Raw genomic sequence first — 20,000 nt, forward strand, 5'->3', positions numbered from 1 at the left:
ACATATACACACACACACATATACACACACACACATATACACACACACACACACACACACACACACACACACACATACACACACACATATACACACACACATATACACACATATACACACACACACACACATATACACACACACACACACACAGGCACGCAATGATATGGTCTTGAACTCGATGCAATAAGCACTTGCTCCATGGTGGGGGTGAAACACGTGATCCCGGCCATATAAGCTTCACTTCTATCGCTCCACGTTTCCAGGACGATCAGATTAAAGGTTATCTACATTTCCTGTCAGTATCAGGAAGTATTTGCTGTTTGCATCATTTGTACCCATATATGTTATCACATGGTGATATATACACATACATCACGAAACCTAACAGACTCATCGCTGCTCTCTTTCACTGCTATTGTTATCTACTTAACTTGTCAGTCTTTATTTCTGTTTGTTTCTTCGTTCAAAGGACATTGTACAACTCGTTCCCCGTGTTTGTCCGAGCTGAAAAAAACAAACAGCTGGGTTTTATCTTTAATGCCTGGAACAACACAGAGGAACATTTGAAAACGTCCTGTTCTCCATTCGCTGGTTACATTTATGTTATAACTTTATTGGAAGCTGTTTCTGGGATATTTGACTGTATATTACTATGTTTATATTTTTATGTCTTTTTTAATTTTTTTATGTCACGATTATTTTTGTTGCGTTTTTAAATTTTGTCGTCTTTTGCTTGCCTTCGTGGCAAGGTCACTCTTTTTATTCTCAAGATCTTTTTTTATCTCAATGAGTTCGGTGAGCAGTCGATGGGGTTCGGTGCCTTGCTCAAGGGCACCTCAGTCGTGGTATCGCCGGCCCGAGACTCGAACCCACAACCTTAGTGTTAGGAGTCTCACACTCTAACCATATTAGGCCACGACTTAGGATTCTGACTACTGAGTAAATTCATCTGCGGATGAATCGCGAATTATTTATTTCCCCACCAAATACAACATCCTGTTCCGTTCAAATTAATGATGTTTTTTCTCGCTCCACAATCAGAGCATGAAGGGGAGGTGAGATAGGGGAGACTGTCGTTGCCATCTGAGTCCCTGTTAAAGGTAAGTTTAACAACTTCGGTGTCAGTTACCTGAAAGCTCTTTCCAAAGCTCGTGTTGTGGATTTTTTCCCTCCTTTTAAAATCCTGGAGCGATCTTAAGACCTGAGTTTCAAACAAATTATACAGAAGGAAAGGAGAATTTCACTAAATATCACACCCAAAAATTCAAACATGTGGAATCTGTGAGGTCGAGGTGAAGCGTTATTACTGAGCCACAGTGTGTGACTGTCTCGTGTGTTATAGTCTACGAGCTGACAGAATGTGTTCATCAGTAAAAGCGTAATGTGATGACTGTTATGGAAATTTCGGTGCTAAAGCGGGTAGCAGTGGTGGTGGTTAGCAGCAGGCTGCGAGGCTGGAGGTTACCTTGTGTTACAAGCTGCTAAAAAAATTCTCTTGTAGGATGTGGTCACAGTTACAGGTAGAGGTGTTTGTGTAAGCAGAGAGAATAACATATCGATTTGTCTTGTTTTTGCACTCGGGAATATCGTATCAAAGCTTTTTTTTTTTTTTTTGGTTATTAATTGAACACCCGCAAAATATTACCAGAATTAAATTGGCTAAGTTATTCTAATTTTTTTTCTTTCATAAAAATACCACACGATCCTCTAATCGTTTGCATATCACACGGTCCAGAGCCCGTGATCTTCCTACCGTATGTGACATCACAAAGCAGGGATTAACATTCCAGGAAATGACCAAAATATAGAACTGAATCATTTCCTCATTTACATACAGCAGGACAAGGTATAGCACGTTCGCCTCACACTTCCAGGGTCGGGGTTCGATTCCCGCCTCCACCTTGTGTGTGTGGAGTTTGTATGTTCTCCCCATGCCTCGGGGGTTTCCTCCGGGTACTCCGGTTTCCTCCCCGGTAGGTTGATTGGCAACTCTGGAAAAATTGTCCATAGTATGAGAGTGTGTGTGTGTGTGTGTGTGTCCTGCGATGGGTTGGCACTCCCTCCAGGGTGTATCCTGCCTCGATGCCCGATGACGCCTGAGATAGGCACAGGCTCCCCGTGACCCGAGAAGTTCAGTAGCTGAATCATTAGCACACAACGTTAAGTGTTTATTTTGATCACGTTCACAGATCATGACGGGTCTTTAGATGTTTTTACATTTACGGTGGATTTGGTAGACGCCCACATCCAGAGTGACCTACATTTTATCTCATTTTAGACAGCGGAGCAATTGAGGGTTACGTAGCGGCAGCTTGGTGGACCCGGGATTCGAGCTCACGACCTTCCACTGAGCTCCCGCATACACCAGAGGATAAGTGAAGGATTCTGCTGTCCAGACTGAAGTCGGAAAGTCGTTCTATTACCGAAGGAGTGTCAGTTTTTGGACAGATTCACGAACCATTCTCCTGCCCTATCCCACGCATTATCTTTTAAACCTAGAAGCGGGGTACAGCCGAGAACAAACAGCGTCATATAAAAAGACTGTCTGAACAGCTGAATCAATATATGGGAAAATATAGGGAAAGAAAAGTATAGAGAAAGAAAACACAAAGAGTTTTCACATGGTGCAACAAAACCTCAACCTGAGAAGATTTCTTCCTGGAGTTCTAGGCTATATTCAGGCTCTTTACCACGAATCTTATCTCATAATCTCCATAATCACCCTCACACCCTTCCAGCGCAGAACAGGACCCTGCCCTTTAATGATCCAGTAGATCCACAGTGCATATAAACAGATAGACAGACAGACAGAGAGCAAGTTCACACACACACACACACACACACACACATATACACGGATAAATACGAGGACGGGAATTTCTACGCAAGTCGCCGTAAATGTGCACGACGTTTCTTCACTAATTAAAGCTTCCAGTACAACATTGTATTCTCTCTCAGCATAATTGCTGTTTGTTCGTTCTTGCCATGTTTGATCAAGTCTCGCCCACACGGCGCATATGTCGAGCCTACTTGCCCTTTTGTAACCGCTTGAGTTCGTCTCCTGGAAAAGAGAAAAAAAGAAGAAAAAAAAAGAAAAGGTGTGGCTTCTTTTCTTTTGTATATTGCACGCATTATTGAATTTCCTCTAGTCAAATGGAATGAAATTATCTGTGAGGGAGAGGCCGGGTTACATCTGGTCAAAACGGAGAATGCCGGAAGGCCAGGAGAAGGACTGGTGACAGTAGAAGGAGTTTCCCTTTCAGCCGAGCTTCGTCACCGTGTTGCCATGGGTGACTGCTAGGAACGAGAGGTTGAGAAAGAGAGCAAGAGCGAGAGAGAGAGGAAGAGAAAGAGAGAAAAAGAAAGAGGGTTGAATGGGTCTTCCCCTGGCCTCCTCCCACACGGTTGAACCTTCAAACAGCCTGGTTTGCATTCCACCTGCAGATACGATCGTGATTCATCTTCCTCAATGGGGGGGGGGGGGTGCTCCATGTCTATAAATGGACACCGTGCTTTTGAAATACACAGCATGTGTGTCTGTGTGTGTGGGGTGGTATTTTTTTGTGTCTTAGTGGGGAATGAATAAGGAAGGTCTGGCAGGTTTGATACAGTGGGGACATTTTTTTTTGGTCCCTAAAACAACTATTTTAACCTACTATTAGTTTAAAGGAGATTTCAGTTTGGTTACTGAGGTGATGTGTAGCTTTAAACAGCTGTATTAACAATTACGTCAATAGTAAGACAACACGTGTGTGTGTGTGTGTGTGTGTGTGTGCGTGTGTGTGTGTGTGTGTGTGTGTGTGTGTGCGTGTGTGTGTGTGTTTCTTTGTCCCCACAACGACTGAAATGTTTGCTTGTTTTAACCTTTGGCTGCTATTCAGTCAGTAAAAAAAGTCCTCATAAGGGCAGCAAGTCAAACACGTGTGTATGCGAGTGCGTGCGTGCAAGTTTGTGACTTCCAGGATCACATTATTTTGCATGTAAAATAGAGCCACAACCTCGTCAAAGCTCTCTAATCCTTCAGATTCTAACACAAACGATTTTCTCCCAAAATCCTATTAAAAATCATGTTTTTTTTCCAGCCCAGAGCAGACAGAGAGTTGAAACTGTAGCACACAGACAGCCAGGATGACTCACACCTCTTTGAAGGTCTGCTGTTTGTTCGCTGTGGTGGCAGGGTTGTGCGATGAGAACAGCAGATGCAGCGTGACGAGAGGAAACCCGTCAACCCACAAAGCACGTCTGGGCCTGCTGACACCACGCCTGAGCCTGCAACGCTGCACTATGCTTTCTCCTGGAACGCTCCTGAGAGAGGAAGCATGCAAGACAGTGAAGAGCCATAACGCTCTCTCTCTCTCTCTCTCTGCTCACTCCTACACACACTGCAGCAAACTACAGAACAAGCACAGCAGGATGCTTCACACTCTCCGTGTCCTCTGTTTCAGTCAAAAGCACAATGTGAATACACTCAGAAGCCTTCAGGCCCAGGTGAACACTCCCTTCCCAGGGACCTACGCTTTGTGCCACCTACACAGCGAGTTCAAAAAATGCGTCATTTTCAACAATCTGACTAAGCGCTAGTGACAACTGGACTACTGATTTGCCAAAATTTACCTAAACCTATGAATAAGTGTCTACGTAAACAGCCCAAAGGCAGACTCGGTTTTCATTACACACAAAAAAGCTGTACTCTGTATCCAAACTGTATCAGTTAAAGTTCATAAATCTTTATTTAGTCCCTTCATAAGTTTTTTTTGCCAGTGCTACAACCAAAACAAAGCGTCTTTTTTGGTGCAACTTCAGTTTTTTTTGTGCTTTTTTTGGAACTTGAAGCAAATCAAGCATCGCGTTAGTTCTGGCAGGCCACGTCATCAAGCGTTCATCAGCTGTTAATCAGCTGTCCACGACGCGCACCAATCCGGTTACGACATCCATATTACCCGACCGTTTAAATTCCCATTCATAGAGCCGTTCTAGCGCTTCGCTGCTGCCGCCACGATCTAAACTCCCCCCTCCAACCCCGACTCCACCATGCCGGAACCCGTGTTCGCTGTACCAGTTTGTGTCATAAATCTCCACATATTTTTCTATCTCTCTCTCTCTAATTATTTAATTATCTATCTATCCATTCATTTATCCGTTCAATACTACGCATGCCTAGTGGTTCTGTTATACGAGGGGTCTATGCCCAGAACAGAACCATACCGCCAACACTAACTGTATGCATATCATCTTATAGATTCCCTTGTGACAAAGTGGTCCTGACAGAAATGAAGCTAACTTTAACACTATAACAAGATGGAAATCAAACTGGCATTAATCTCTCTACACAGTGCCGTTAGAAAATCCCTGTTAACTTTATACCTGAAAATAAAGACAATCTAACACAGCAGATTTGTCAGCAGTATGTTACATCAGCTTATAAACACAGTGCTGCTGAATTCTGATTGGTCAAAAGGTGCTGATTCATTATGTATAAGGTGTGTAACTGACGGTATGACGGTAGTGTAGCTGCAGTCCGGCACTTTCTGAAAGCTACACCATGCTTTCTATAGCGAAGACTAGCAAGTTTTTAAAACTTATTTAATTGTTGATATAGTGGCATTGTTTTATCAGATTTGGAAGGATTCTCTGGTGTCAGTGCTTTGCAAAAGTCAGAAGTAAAGCTGTAACTGACACACAACAGTGTTTGTGGCCTCAGAGTTCTCATTACCTCTGCGTTTTTTTTTTTTTTTCTTTTTTCTTATCTTTAAGAGAGCAAAAACAAAAGACTGGTGAGTTGTAGCCATTATAATGTTAGTGACGCAGGAACTAGCAGGTTTCTGGGACATTCCTCACCACTGAACGTTGTCGGTTAGCAGTGACAAACTGCCGTGCTGTGAAAACAATGAAACACTGCAGAAAATAATGTTAGAGGAAAATAATTTACCTCAGGTTTGGAAGAGTAACTCCATGTTAGCGTGTGTCACATTAGTTTAGATTAGTTTTCTATAGTCAGTCCCTCCAGGACTCGCTGAGGTATTTGTGATCGTTGTGGCTAAGAATGCTAGATTTCGAGTCTTTTTTCAACTTGTGATGCGACATGCTTACATTCATCAAACTGTTTACATGCTTACTGTTTACAAACTGTTTACATGCTTACTGTTTACAAACTGTTTACATGCTTACTGTTTACAAACTGTTTACATGCTGTTTTGCACACTTTTTTACTCTTTGCACACACTGTCTAACATTTCAGTCATTTTGCTCATACTGTACAATAATTCAGTTGTTGCTGTTTTTTGCACAAACTTATACACTATCCCAGGGACCTGCTGCTAAGAAACTGTTCATTCGAGTATTACTGAACGCAATATTGTCTGAACTTTGTATTTTGAGTATTGTCTTGTAACCTTTTGTCTGCACTGTCTTTTGTCCTACACTGTCTTGTCTGTCTTGTCCTGCACTGTCTTGTCTGTCTTGTCCTGCACTGTCTTGTCTGTCTTGTCCTGCACTGTCTTGTCTGTCTTGTCCTGCACTGTCTTGTCTGTCTTGTTTGTCTTGTCCTGCACTGTCTTGTCTGTCTTGTCCTGCACTGTCTTGTCTGTCTTGTCCTGCACCGTCTTGTCTGTCTTGTCCTGCACCGTCTTGTCTGTCTTGTCCTGCACCGTCTTGTCTGTCTTGTCCTGCACCGTCTTGTCTGTCTTGTCCTGCACTGTCTTGTCTGTCTTGTCCTGCACTGTCTTGTCCTGCACTGTCTTGTCTGTCTTGTCCTGCACCGTCTTGTCTGTCTTGTCCTGCACCGTCTTTTCTGTCTTGTCCTGCACTGTCTTGTCTGTCTTGTTTGTATTGTCCTGCACTGTCTTGTCTGTCTTGTTTGTATTGTCCTGTACTGTCTTGTTTGTATTGTCCTGCACTGTCTTGTCTGTCTTGTTTGTATTGTCCTGCACTGTCTTGTCCTGCACTGTCTTGTCCTGCACTGTCTTGTCCTGCACTGTCTTGTCTGTCTTGTTTGTATTGTCCTGCACTGTCTTGTCTGTCTTGTTTGTATTGTCCTGCACTGTCTTGTCTTGCACTGTTTGCACCAGGTTGCACAGTTGCACTTTATGACTACTTACATGTCCCTAGCCCTGCCTTTGTTTTATGTAGCACCTTGATCCTTGTCTCATATCACTGTGTACTACAACAGCTATAAATGGTTGTAATGACAATAAAAGCTTCTTGACTTGACTTGACTTGACTTGACTTGACTTCCTGGAGTCACTGTATAACAGCACATTCTGGTTTATTTCTTACAAATGAAATTCAACACTGATCAAAAATTTCGGCTCAAGTGTACCAATATACTACTACTGTAATTTAGTATCAGATCAGTGCAGCATTCACTTCTGTTCTTTTGACTTTTAAAACTTGTTTGAAAACTTAACAATGAGGCTAAATTTTTAAATCTCAACTTTTATCTGCGAACACCGAGGAGCTTCACATCTATCCTGGCTGAACCATATGAGAATTAGAGCTCTTTTTTTCTCCTTCCTTCCAGATGGACGGCCATTTCTGCCCGAATGCACCCGCTCTACATCGGTGTGATGATGAACAGCTTTTGTTTTAGATGCCCTTGACACCCAGAATATACACACCTCCTGCTCACATCCCCAAAGACATGATATCTAGCCCTTCTTAGAAATTACAGCCAGCCTTTTTTATTTATACATACACTGAATCATGTCTAAAAAAATAAATAAATAAAGGAAGGAGACAAAGAAGGGAAATCGGTTCCTCAGTTTCACTATGAAATAACTAAACGCTTGAGTCCTGCAGAATGCCACAGGGTATTTATGTTTAGGGCATAGTGCTCGATTCTGATTGGTCAGAAGGTATTGCATGTTGGGGCTTGTTCATTGGCTGATCCACATAAATGGATTAAAAAAAAGTGCCATTGTTGTTACTGTTGTAATCACACAGATAAGGACCAACCGCTTTAGGTAAAGTTCACGTCACCCATCAAAATGTGGACCCAAATGGTATCTCAGTCATTTTTACATGACTGTGCCATGAATATTGGTGCCAAACGGGCTGGTTTGGATGATTGGATGGATGGATGGATGGATGGATGATTGGATAGATGGATTATTAGATGCATGGATGGATTGATGATTAGATGGGTGGATGGATGGATGGAAAGGGCATGTGGTAGCCTAGTAAGTAAGGTGTTGGGCTACCAATCGGAAGGTTGTGAGTTCGATTCCTACGTCCACTAGCTTCCCACTGCTGGGCCCCTGAGCAAGGCCCTTAACCCTCAATTGCTCAGTTGTATAAGGGCATCTGCTAAATGCTGTAAATGTTTATGTATAGAAATGTTTGAGTATTTCTAAAATGGCCGATCTCCTTGAATTTTCACATGCGACAGTCTCCAGAGTTTATTCATAATGGTGCAATAAATAAAAAGCGTCCGACGAGCGGCAGTTGCTGAGTAAAGTTGCTACTGTACAAGTAGAAAAGCATCTCAGAATGAACGACATGATAAAACCTCGATGCAGATGAGTTCCAGCAGCAGAAAACCACATCAGGTTCCACTTCTGTCAGCCAATAACAGAAAGCTGAAGTTGCACTGCGAACAAATTCATGAAAATCGGAGAGCTGATGGCTGGAAAAACATAGCTTGGTCTGATGAACCTTTATTTCTGCTGAAGCACACAGATGGTCGAGTCAGAAATTGGCACCAACGGCATGAATCCACGTATCCAACCTGCCTTCTGTCAACAGTCCAGGTTGGTGGAGGTGGTGTAATGGTGTGGGGAATGTTTTCTTGGCACACTTGCAGACCAATCATCGTTTGAATGTCACAGACATTTGGAGTATCGTTGCTGAGAATGAGCATCGATTCAAGGCCACAATTTACCATCATCCGAGGTGATGATGATGGTAGAACGCGACGAAGAGTTCTGTGTTCTTCGTTGACCTCTTCAGTATCCAGGGCCACTTTGAGATGTGGTACAACATGAGCATAAAATCGACAGGATTTGTTTGAAGCAGTCATGTCGTAGACCAAAAGTCAAAGGAATGTTTCCAACACCTTGTGGAATATATGCCATGAAGAAGAAATGGAAGCTCCATCTACCCACAGTATTAGTGTAGTGTTCCCAATAAAGTGCTCAGTGAGTGTACATGTATTTAAAGCATTTGAGTTTAATAACAATGGTCGGTCAACAGGACCTCAAAACAAAACAGTAATTGTAGCATTAGAGGCTCTGATTAGCCGCAGCACTGCAGTCAAAAGGGATTTAAAAACTCTTGAGGTTTCTAAATCCAGGAACACTTCTCCTATTTTAGCACCATAATAAGATCATGTGCTGCCTCGAGCTTGCAAGAAGGATTTCTGGGATGGTGATTATTGCCCCCAGTAACTCCCACAAGCCCTGTTTTTTCCACTCAGTCGTTCGGGTGACGTGGTTCTGATGCTAGCTTCGTGTACAGAATTGGAAAACCTCAGTGTTGTTCTCAAGGACGGCTTTGATTTCTGTGCAGTTATAAATATAGAAGGAGAAGGAATTTACCCCTAACTGACCTACCAAACCTGCGAGGTCAGGACTTCCTCTGAGAGACAGAGAGAAAAAGAACGAAAGAGGAGGGAGACAATTCATCATCGAGCCTTTTTTTTTCTTTTTTCTTTTTTTTTTTTTTAAACAAAGCGAAATGTTTGCGACATGTCCCTTATTTTGAAAGATTTCAAACTGATGCAGCAACATAAACACATTTGTTTTTGGTTTGCAAAAAAAAAAAAAGCAGAGAACATGCACATTCTTTCCACCGTATGGAAATGTTTCCAATAACAACAACTCGCAAAACCCTCACATGCACAACATTTTAGTTAGGAGGTGTTTTAAAAGACGGAGGAGGTTACAGAAATATGATCAAACTTTCCCGCTTCAGCGCTACTGAAAATTCATGATTCATCCACATCCTGCTGTTGCAAACGCTAACAGCTACATAACCTACACTTAGATGTATGTTCGGTGAACCTCACCTCACCACGTCCCTCGACCTGCAGGATCTAAAAACGCCGGAGTTGCGTATTGCCTATTTTCATGGCGTACACATGGAAATTTTTGGTCATGTGACCACTCGATTGAGGCTACACAAAAACACGATTTACATAAAAAACCCAGAGAACTTGACACACAAGCACGAAACGAACACCCACAGCATGCGTGACACCCACAGCAGCACAAAACTGGTTTATATTTTGTTATTGTGGCTCAAAGAGTTCCTGAACGGTGTAATATCAGGTTGAGGAAGAACAAGTTTGGCAGGAACACCTCACCCTGTAGGAAAGCTGATGCCGCCATCGCTGCTACTGCTGCTTTCAGGGTTTCCACTGTTTTCTTAACCACCACAAAATTCCAAAGTAGCAACAGAGCAAGATTTTGTGTGGAGTTTGATGGGTATGAAATCATCCTTCAGAAAAACTTTATATAACATCACACCACAGCTATACAACACCTATAACTATTAAAACAGAGCAGTGATGATTAAACCTAATTTAATAAAGTTCATTACTGAATTATATAATGCATTCTTACCCCTTAAACCCCCACCACCAAATAAATAAATAAATAAATAAATATATCATATAATCTGTCTGACTTTTTTTTATCATTTTATTCTTCTGTGAGAGAAAAATAAAGCATGCTTTGTGATAGAAAGACATTATAACTGCAATAACATGAGCAACAACAGGAACTGACATGTTTCACACTTATTCTACACCATTTGGCAGAACCATGAACAATAACCATACAAATAATCTTCTTCAGACGCTGCTTCAGTAAGTCAGGTTGCATCACAACAATCTGTCATTGATTATTTTCCTTTCTAAAGTTCACCTTGTGACATTTTTCCCCTCATCTTTCCCCTTATCTTAAACTAGTGCCAGGTCGATCGCTGGACCGTTAAAAGTCACTCGGCTGCCTGTTTTACTGAGTACATGGAAATATCTTTTCACTTTGTTGTGGGTAAGAAACAACAAAAAAAGAACTGAGAATCCAAAATGTATATGTATGAGGAATTACGTAACATTTTAAAAACCACAGTTTTCAAAGAGCCACCAGCATCTGCAGTATCAGCCAAACATTATGCAGAGAACAGAGTGAGCTTAAAGGGGTTATACGACAAAACGTAGCCAACTTGGCCTGAGCTAGGAAGCATGCACAACACAGTCACCATTTCCTAGCTGTTTTACAGTTACTAATCTCAAACTAGAACTTTCCACACCTCGGTTGAACCCTTTGGATTGACTTTCTGCTGCTGTCGATAGTCATGTGTATCGGATACCATAAAGACCTGCACCGGGCAAAAAGTGTTTACACCTGAGACTCACTCGTTCATAATGACCGGCTTGGGCTCATCCCAGGAATTAATCACAGTATAGTCGGACTGAACATCGTTCCAACACTATATAGTAGCTTTACATTCCAGTAAACAGTTGTATATGAGAAATGATGTAGAAAGAAAGAAAGAAAGAAAGAAAGAAAGAAAGAAAGAAAGAAAGAGTATAGTTGTACTGTATAATCACTGTCCATTTCTGGAGTTATTTATGTACACGCACGCGCGCGCGCGTATGATGTCATCAATCCTACAACATCTGTACATTCACATCTTATAATATTTTGATCTTGGGACATTTTGTGCAGCAAGTAGAAGACACTACAGTACATTTACTACAGTGCTGTTAGACTCTGCAGGACTTCTTATTGTCCATGTGTCACTGTTTAATGAGTCCAGAGAGCAAATCACTAAAAACCAACCCCAGCCTTAGGGACCACAAAGCACTTCTCCAGGACAATTCACACTACAAGCACTAAAGCAGTGTAGAGAAACTAAGCTTTTGTGTATTCTTACCCGGATAATCGTGGTGTTGGTTGTTGCAGAAGAGCAGAGAATCGGTGTGTCAGTGAGCTCGAGCGCTGAAACGCTCCAGTATTCACCTGCACAAACACACACTCACACACACCGGCGCGCGCGAGCGCACACACACCGAGGATAGAGCTTGAGTTTGTTTTCCAGCGAAACACCGAGTTCAACGCGACGACATTGCTGAGGAAGTGTGTGAGTGAATGTGTTTGTGTGTTTGTGGGTGTGTGAGCGCGTATTTTGGTTGTGCTCCGTCTTCGTTTAGAGTGACTGAGTGACTGACAAACTCACAACCAGCCACTCCTACTGTGTGTAGAGCACCACCTAGAGAGAGAGAGAGAGAGAAAGTGTGGGGAGGGGGGGACAGAGAGAGAGAGAAAGAGTGGAAGAGTGTGGGGAGGAGAGAGAGAGAGAGAGAGAGAGAGAGAGAGAGAGAGAGGGAGTGTGGGAGAGAGAGACTGTGTGTGTGTGTGTGTGTGTGTGTGTGTGTGTGTGTGTGTGTGTGTGTTGAGAAATTTCACTGACACACACAGCATTCTATCACACTGAAACAACAATAGGCAGGATTAAATCAACTGCAATCACAAGCAAATACTCAACAAAAGGGGAAAGGGTGTGTGTGTGTGTGTGTGTGTGTGTGTGTGTGTGTGTGTGTGTGTGTGTGTGTGTGTGTGTGTGATGATGAAACAAAATGATAGTGAATACAAAGCAATCAGAAGAGTGAATGTGTAAGTGCTCCCAAGTGAGATGCAAAAAGATGTTTCAGTGAGATGGTTTGGGGAAAAAACCTAAACATGATGTGACAAAACAACAAACTACAGACCAGGAGACCAGTCACACACTACATAATCCACCATCTATGGTTTTAACACACACCTCTGTCCTGGGGATCATTAATGAAAACAAGGTGTAACACATGTGGTTGTTATATACAGAAGAGAGAAAAACAGAAACGTTCCTGACGTCATGGGCGTGGTCTTTTATGTGTGACCCCGCCCCCTTCTACAATGCATGCAGGCTTAATGATAATGTAATAAAGATAAATTAAATCATATCCTATGGCCTTCACACTCACCAAATTTCCAGATTTCTGTAAAAGTTTGAAAAACCGTCATGCTGATGGAGGACTATATTTACAAATGTAACAATTTTACATGCTGATTTAGGTAAAAAGCACAATAAGAAAAACTGTAAAATAAATAAATAAATAGACAACAAGGCTGGACAGATAATACAATTATATTGCAATATGCTTTTCTGAGATATTTATCTCTAATTTAATAAAAAAAAACTGATAGTGAATAATTTCAAAGGGACTGAAGCAGCTAATGGCATGTTATAATTTTTATAATTATAAATAATTTATTTTTTATTGTTAATTATTTTTCATATTTTTTTAAATAAATTAAAAAAATACATTTATACACATATAAAACAAAAAATATTTGTAAACTATTATTATTAGTATTATTATTTTGTTTTATATAATATATAATGTATATTAATAGAGTGAGAGAGCTTAATATTTTAATATTAATATATGTTGATGTTTAATACATCCCACCAAAACTTTATATATTTTGATAAACATCATGTTTCATAGGCTTTTTGTTTCTTAGATTGTCGTATTACTCAACTCTGTAGCATTAGGGATCCTATAGGGGTCCTATAGTATTAGGGGTCCTATAGCATTAGGGGTCCTATAGCATTAGGGGTCCTATAGGGGTAAGTATTCATCGCCTCGAATTTGTTTTTAAGTAATCAGCTCATATTTCATGTCCTATGTCCTTTCCCCTTCAGTGAATTGCTTGGCATTAAACATTTGTAAACCCAACAGCAAAACCATAAACCTCGGCAGCTCGGCTCCACATACCGTATAACGATTAACACGCACACGGTGTAGTGATGAGATCAGTGAGAAACTCGTTACATGTTCGGAAATAAATATCTGTTTATTAATATTGTCCAAAAACACACACACAACACAAAAAGCGACAGAGGTAAACGGCGCCACATCCAGAACGACAGTCTAATGTGGAAATAAAAGGGAAAACGTCCAGCTTGACTGCGACAGGATGAAAAACCTGGAGAAACACAAAGCATCAGTCCCACATCACGTCACAGCTCCTTCTCTTCTCCGTGTAACCACAACCATGCTGTAGGGAAGGAAACATCAGCGCCAAACCTCAGGTACCACACGTAGTCATGGATACGAGAGGCCTAAGATATAAAGCATAAAATATCTAGAATATGTTCACATGTCGATTATTCTTGATTATTAGTCAAGACGTAGATTTCACAGTATAACTGACTCGGAAACAAACACGTCAGTATTACGGACTCATTCTTATAACTTTATAGAAGTTTGTCATCCAATTCTTTCTGGGTTCTGAGCACACAGTGTGTGTAAAGAGTGTGAAATACAGAAATCCTGATTTAAAATAACAGAATAAGTCTCGAACACGTCAACACGTTAGTGCGTCGTAAAACATAACAGCCAATCAGATTACCACACAAGCAGTCTCTAATTTGCATATTTATAAATTGCTAGAAATGATATGCCGATCGTAAATATGTAGCGTTTCAATGCGTTTTTCCCCCCAATAAGGATATTTTTATTTAAGCATTGTTTAAAATAGAATAAAAACGTCAAAAATATAAAAAATAAAATAAAATATTTTCGGCACTAGTAAGTCAGGTTAAAAGTCCAACATTTAAAAATAAAATCGTTTAAAAAATAAAATTTATATATATTAAAAAAAAGTGACAACTTTTCTGCAGAAACAAGAAGCTGAATTATTTATTTATTTTGGGGGGGGGGTTTATCATTTTATTATTTTGTTATTCATTTATAATTATTTTACATCATTTTAATTTTTAGAAGAATTAATTTTTAATTTTTTTTCTTCATTTTCCTATTTGTCTTTTCAAGAGCAAAGGGCAACATCATGAAATACCGATTTGCTTTTTTCCCCCCCTGTATGAACTTTTAAATTTCTTTGCTTCGGTGATTTTTAGTTTCCTCTTGTTTTCCCACTGTGTTGTTGAACAAAGCGCAGGTTTTACACCTCCACACGTACACGTTAAATATTCTCCATGACTAATTCGAAAATAAATCCCTCTGACGTGGTCGTCTGGACACGCTAGTGTAAAGAGGAACGAACAAAACCACATACACCATCGGGGTATGAGAGACAGTTCATGTTTTTCATTGCAGGACAAAAATTATATATGGGCACAATGAGCAAAACTCACAAAAACACTTGTGTGGCGTGAACAAAACACGACTGCAGCACGTTTTACACCAGAGCGTCGTTTAAAATCAACTATATACAGCCAAAAAAAACCAAAAACAAAACACATATATACGCAAATAAATTCTCAAATTCGTCACTATTCGTTTTCTTTCTTTCTTTCTTTTTTTTTTAACAGTGATCAATTACACAAAATATAAAGAAGTAAAAACACTAAGTGGCATCGAGGAGAAGAAAGATGGACTAGTGGCTGGATCCGATCAGACACGAAGCCCGGGCAGAGATTTGATCAATTTGGACTGTAAAAACGTGACATATTAACTGTCAAGAGACCTCGATTCTTTCGGTCATCAAGATTCTAGTCATTTAAAACAGGAACTGATGACGACATCCTCGAACCTGACACGCATCCTTAACGAATCGGTAACGTGAGCTTATTTTCTGATGGAATTGTTCAGGGAAAGAAGAAAAAAAACGAGCGCGTGAAGAACGAAAACGTGACCTCGCGCTCAGAACGGTATTTAACAGAAATAAATCGAACACCGCAGCCGTGAAGTCGGAGTTCAGAGGCGATCGACGATTACAGCCCAAATGGATTTCGCTCTCCGGTTTCTTTTCCTGTTCGTTCGCTTAAGTGCCAGCAGTTTAGCGGATGTCAAAGAGATTATGTTCCTTCTTTCTGAGGTCTGTTTTGCGCGGGCTGATTTTTCTGAGCCGCACCGACTCACGGCTTTAATCGCGATCGGCTGCAGCTTAGGTGTAAAATTGCAGACGTAAAACGCACAGGAAATATCCTCATTATATACGTTTAAGACACTTAATGTATATAATGTAAATATTTATATAGAATATAATATATAAATAACATACGAGCTATCCCCTAAATCCGAGGCGATCTTCATTATAGCTTCTGTAACGGTGCCTTAATCCTCACGAGCGAAAGAAACACAAACAAACAAACAAACAAAAAACGTCTTAGCTATTCTACAATACCAAGAATAGATAGCATATATGTTTATATTTCTTCCATAAATCTTCCGTATTTATTTACAAAGAACAAATGAGATCAGTTATACAGTATTACAGACTCGGAAGAAAAGGACGTTCTGTGAAACAGCCTTAAACAACAAAGTGGTAAAGAGACTCGGGTTCATTCAGTCAGTGGTGATTAATGAGAAAGCTCCAGCATTTCTTTGTGGTTTACATTTCAGGTTGGTGGTTGTATTTTCAGGGTCTGCTTATATATATATATATCTATTTTTTTCGTTTTAAGGCAACAGGACGGCTGGAGGTTTTCATCCTCAGCGCAAACGCAGTTCTGTTCCTTCATACACCATTTTTCTTCCCTGTTGGTTGATAAACCTTCTTTATGAGGTAAAGATCTAAAAACTGTAGTGTTTTTTTTCCTCCCTTAAAACTCATCCAGTCCTGACTATAAGATTTCCTCCACTCCATGAGCGAAGATCATGACTAATCCCGGCTCCAGGATCATGTCCTCGCCCATGTGCTGGTTCTCACACGCCATCACCACCACGGCTTGTTTGCCCGGGATGCGTTTGGCGACGTAGTTCTCGTAGTAGCGGCGGTTCATTTGGCGCGTCTCCAGCGTGGCCAGGCCCTGAGGCCAGTTGCGCTCGTGGGCGTTCTCGATGAGCTCGTTGACGATGGAGAGAGGACATCCGCTGTCGATGAGCGAGCGCTTAATGACGGCCTGCAGGACGGCGTCGGGAGTCGAGATCATTCCTCCCCAGCGGGTCACACGGGCAGGCTGCAGCGAGTTCACCCACCTGGACAGATAATAACGACAACGTAAAAAAATAAATAACACAAAAAAGCAACAGCAACAGCCAACTCAGATGGGGGGAGGGGGGGGGGGGTTGTTTGAGACGGACAAATTTTCACACAATTATTTACAAATGCTGCACTCAAATGAATACCTTTGTAGTTCGCTACGCTCCAAATAAGAAATCAAATCAAAATCTTTTGCTTTAGCTTGCTAATGAATAATGCACAAGCATTTTATCAGTAGCTGGGTTCTCTGCTCTATGTTGCCCCCTTGTGGAATAACACAGACGACACAATCATTTCACTTACTGTAATTTTTTTTTAACACCACAGACTGTAGATTTATTCTCGCAGGATTAGGAGCTTATATTTGACACACCTTGGAGGGGAAAAGTCACAAACCTCGGACGTCCACGATGAACTGAATTCGAGGCTTCACGGAATCTGTGACAATGTGATACGATTCGATTCACAAGGCAACGATTCATCCGAAGATACCGCAGAATCGGATACGATTCGATTTTTGATTTCATGACGTTCAATGAGCACTTTATTAGGAGCAGTTGCATGCCTACTGGCTCATGCAATCATCTAATTGTCAGATCTCCTGCCAGCATAAAATAACGTGTAGAAAATCATGGAGATTAAGGCCATGTCCACACTAATACGTTTTCGTTTGAAAACGTATATTTTTCTCTCCTTTTGGCCTTTCGTCCACACTAAGACAGCGTTTTAAGTCAACGAAAGCGTAGCTGTTGGAAGACGCTCTCCAAAGCGGATAAATTTGAAAACGGTGTCTTAGTGTGAAATGTGAAGACGGAGGCTTTTGAATACTATGACGCATTTTTAGTCATGTGATGCAGTCGAAAGCAAATAAGCGCCTAGCGGAGCGGAAATGATGCAGGTCGAAGCTTTACTCATGCTCGGTAAGGGGATGTAAGCATTTTCATACATTTCAGTGTGGATGAGCAACTTTTGGAAAACGTTTGAAAATGATAATGTGGACGAGGAGTGTCTTTAGACGTAAACTCCGTTTTCAAATATATCCGGATTAGTGTGGATATGGCCTGAGATAACGTTCACATCGAACAATAGGATGACAATAAAATGCGATCTCTGTGATCGTGGCATGATTGTTGTTCCCAGATGGGCAGGACTGAGTATTTCTATAACTGCTGGCAGTTTCACACAAAATAGTCTTCACACAAAACGCATCGGAAAAAGAAAACATCCAGCAAGCAGCAGTTCTGCAGACTGAAGCGGCTTGCTGATGAGAGATCGACGGGGAACGGCCAGACTGGTTTAATCTGACAGACAGGCTACAGTAACTCCGATACGATCCTCTGCACGACACGCCATAAAGAATCGAGGAATCTCAGAACGGAGGGAGTGTTAGAAAGTGTTAATAAAGTGCTCAGTGGGGGTTAAATAGAAGCTGCCACGATGTATGAGGATTTGATTTGTTAGCCGTCGATCGATATATACGAGTTTAACGTTGCTGAATCTGGGGGTAAGAATACTGTTCAATTTTGAATGAAGTTTTAGTGCAGAGGTTAATGACTAATCACATTGCAAGTTTACGTACAGTATGTACAAATCAGCTGAATCCATCCATCCATCAAATGTGTGAATCCATCCATCCTTTACATTTACAGCATTTAGCAGACGCCTTTATCCAGAGCGACTTACATTATCTCATTTTTATACAGCTGAGCATTTGAGGGTTAAGGGCCTTGCTCAGGGGCCCAGCAGTGGCAGCTTAGTTGACCTGGGATAGAACTCACGACCTTCTGATTGTAGCCAAACACCTTAACCACTAGGCTACGACATGCCCTTTCAAGCCATCCATCCATCTAATCATCTATCTAATCATCCATCCATCCATCTAATCATCCATCCATCAATCCATCCAATCATCCATCCATCCATCCATCCATCCAGCCAATCATCCATCCATCCATCCAGCCAATCATCCATCCATCCATCCATCCATCCAGCCAATCATCCATCCATCCATCCATCCAGCCAATAATCCTTCCATCCATCCAATAATCCTTCCATCCATCCATCCAATCATCCATCCATCCATCCATCCATTCAGCCAATCATCCATCCATCCATCCATCCAATCATCCATCCATCCATCCATCCATCCAGCCAATCATCCATCCATCCAATCATCCATCCATCCATCCATCCATCCATCCAATCATCCATCCATCCATCCATCCATCCATCCAGCCAATCATCCATCCATCCATCCATCCATCCAGCCAATCATCCATCCATCCAGCCAATCATCCATCCATCCAGCCAATCATCCATCCATCCAGCCAATCATCCATCCATCCAGCCAATCATCCATCCAGCCAATCATCCATCCATCCAGCCAATCATCCATCCATCCAGCCATCCATCCATCCATCCAGCCAATCATCCATCCAGCCAATCATCCATCCATCCATCCAGCCAATCATCCATCCATCCATCCAGCCAATCATCCATCCATCCATCCAGCCAATCATCCATCCATCCATCCAGCCAATCATCCATCCATCCAGCCAATCATCCATCCATCCAGCCAATCATCCATCCATCCAGCCAATCATCCATCCATCCAGCCAATCATCCATCAAGCCAATCATCCATCCATCCATCCATCCAACCAATCATCCATCCATCCAATCATCCATCCATCCAATCATCCATCCATCCAATCATCCATCCATCCAATCATCCATCCATCCAATCATCCATCCATCCAGCCAATCATCCATCCAGCCAGCCAATCATCCATCCATCCAGCCAATCATCCATCCAATCATCCAATCATCCATCCATCCAGCCAATCATCCATCCAGCCAATCATCCATCCAGCCATCCATCCAGCCAATCATCCATCCATCCATCCATCCAATCATCCATCCATCCATCCATCCATCCATCCATCCAACCAATCATCCATCCATCCAATCATCCATCCATCCAGCCAATCATCCATCCATCCATCCATCCAGCCAATCATCCATCCATCCAGCCAATCATCCATCCATCCAGCACAATCATCCA

General features: G+C 41.6%; 2 protein-coding genes across 2 annotated transcripts in view; both read right to left on the reverse strand.

Annotated features, from left to right (window-relative positions):
• dgkaa (diacylglycerol kinase, alpha a) overlaps nucleotides 1-12,191 on the reverse strand; it is a 48,185-nt gene extending 35,994 nt beyond the window's left edge. The window contains exon 1 of the mRNA XM_027134559.2: nucleotides 11,881-12,191. The gene's annotated coding sequence lies outside the window, so the exon portion shown is untranslated. The remainder of the gene's footprint in view (nucleotides 1-11,880) is intronic.
• Nucleotides 12,192-15,078: 2,887 nt separating this feature from the next.
• Nucleotides 15,079-20,000, reverse strand: part of rnf41 (ring finger protein 41) — a 20,829-nt gene continuing 15,907 nt past the window's right edge. Inside the window, exon 7 of the mRNA XM_027134558.2 lies at nucleotides 15,079-16,933. Within this exon, the coding sequence (XP_026990359.1) occupies nucleotides 16,579-16,933 (355 nt within the window). The 3' untranslated portion in view covers nucleotides 15,079-16,578. The remainder of the gene's footprint in view (nucleotides 16,934-20,000) is intronic.

The sequence above is a fragment of the Tachysurus fulvidraco genome, chromosome 23 (genome assembly GCF_022655615.1).
Source record: "Tachysurus fulvidraco isolate hzauxx_2018 chromosome 23, HZAU_PFXX_2.0, whole genome shotgun sequence".
NCBI classification, from domain to species: Eukaryota; Metazoa; Chordata; class Actinopteri; order Siluriformes; family Bagridae; genus Tachysurus; species Tachysurus fulvidraco.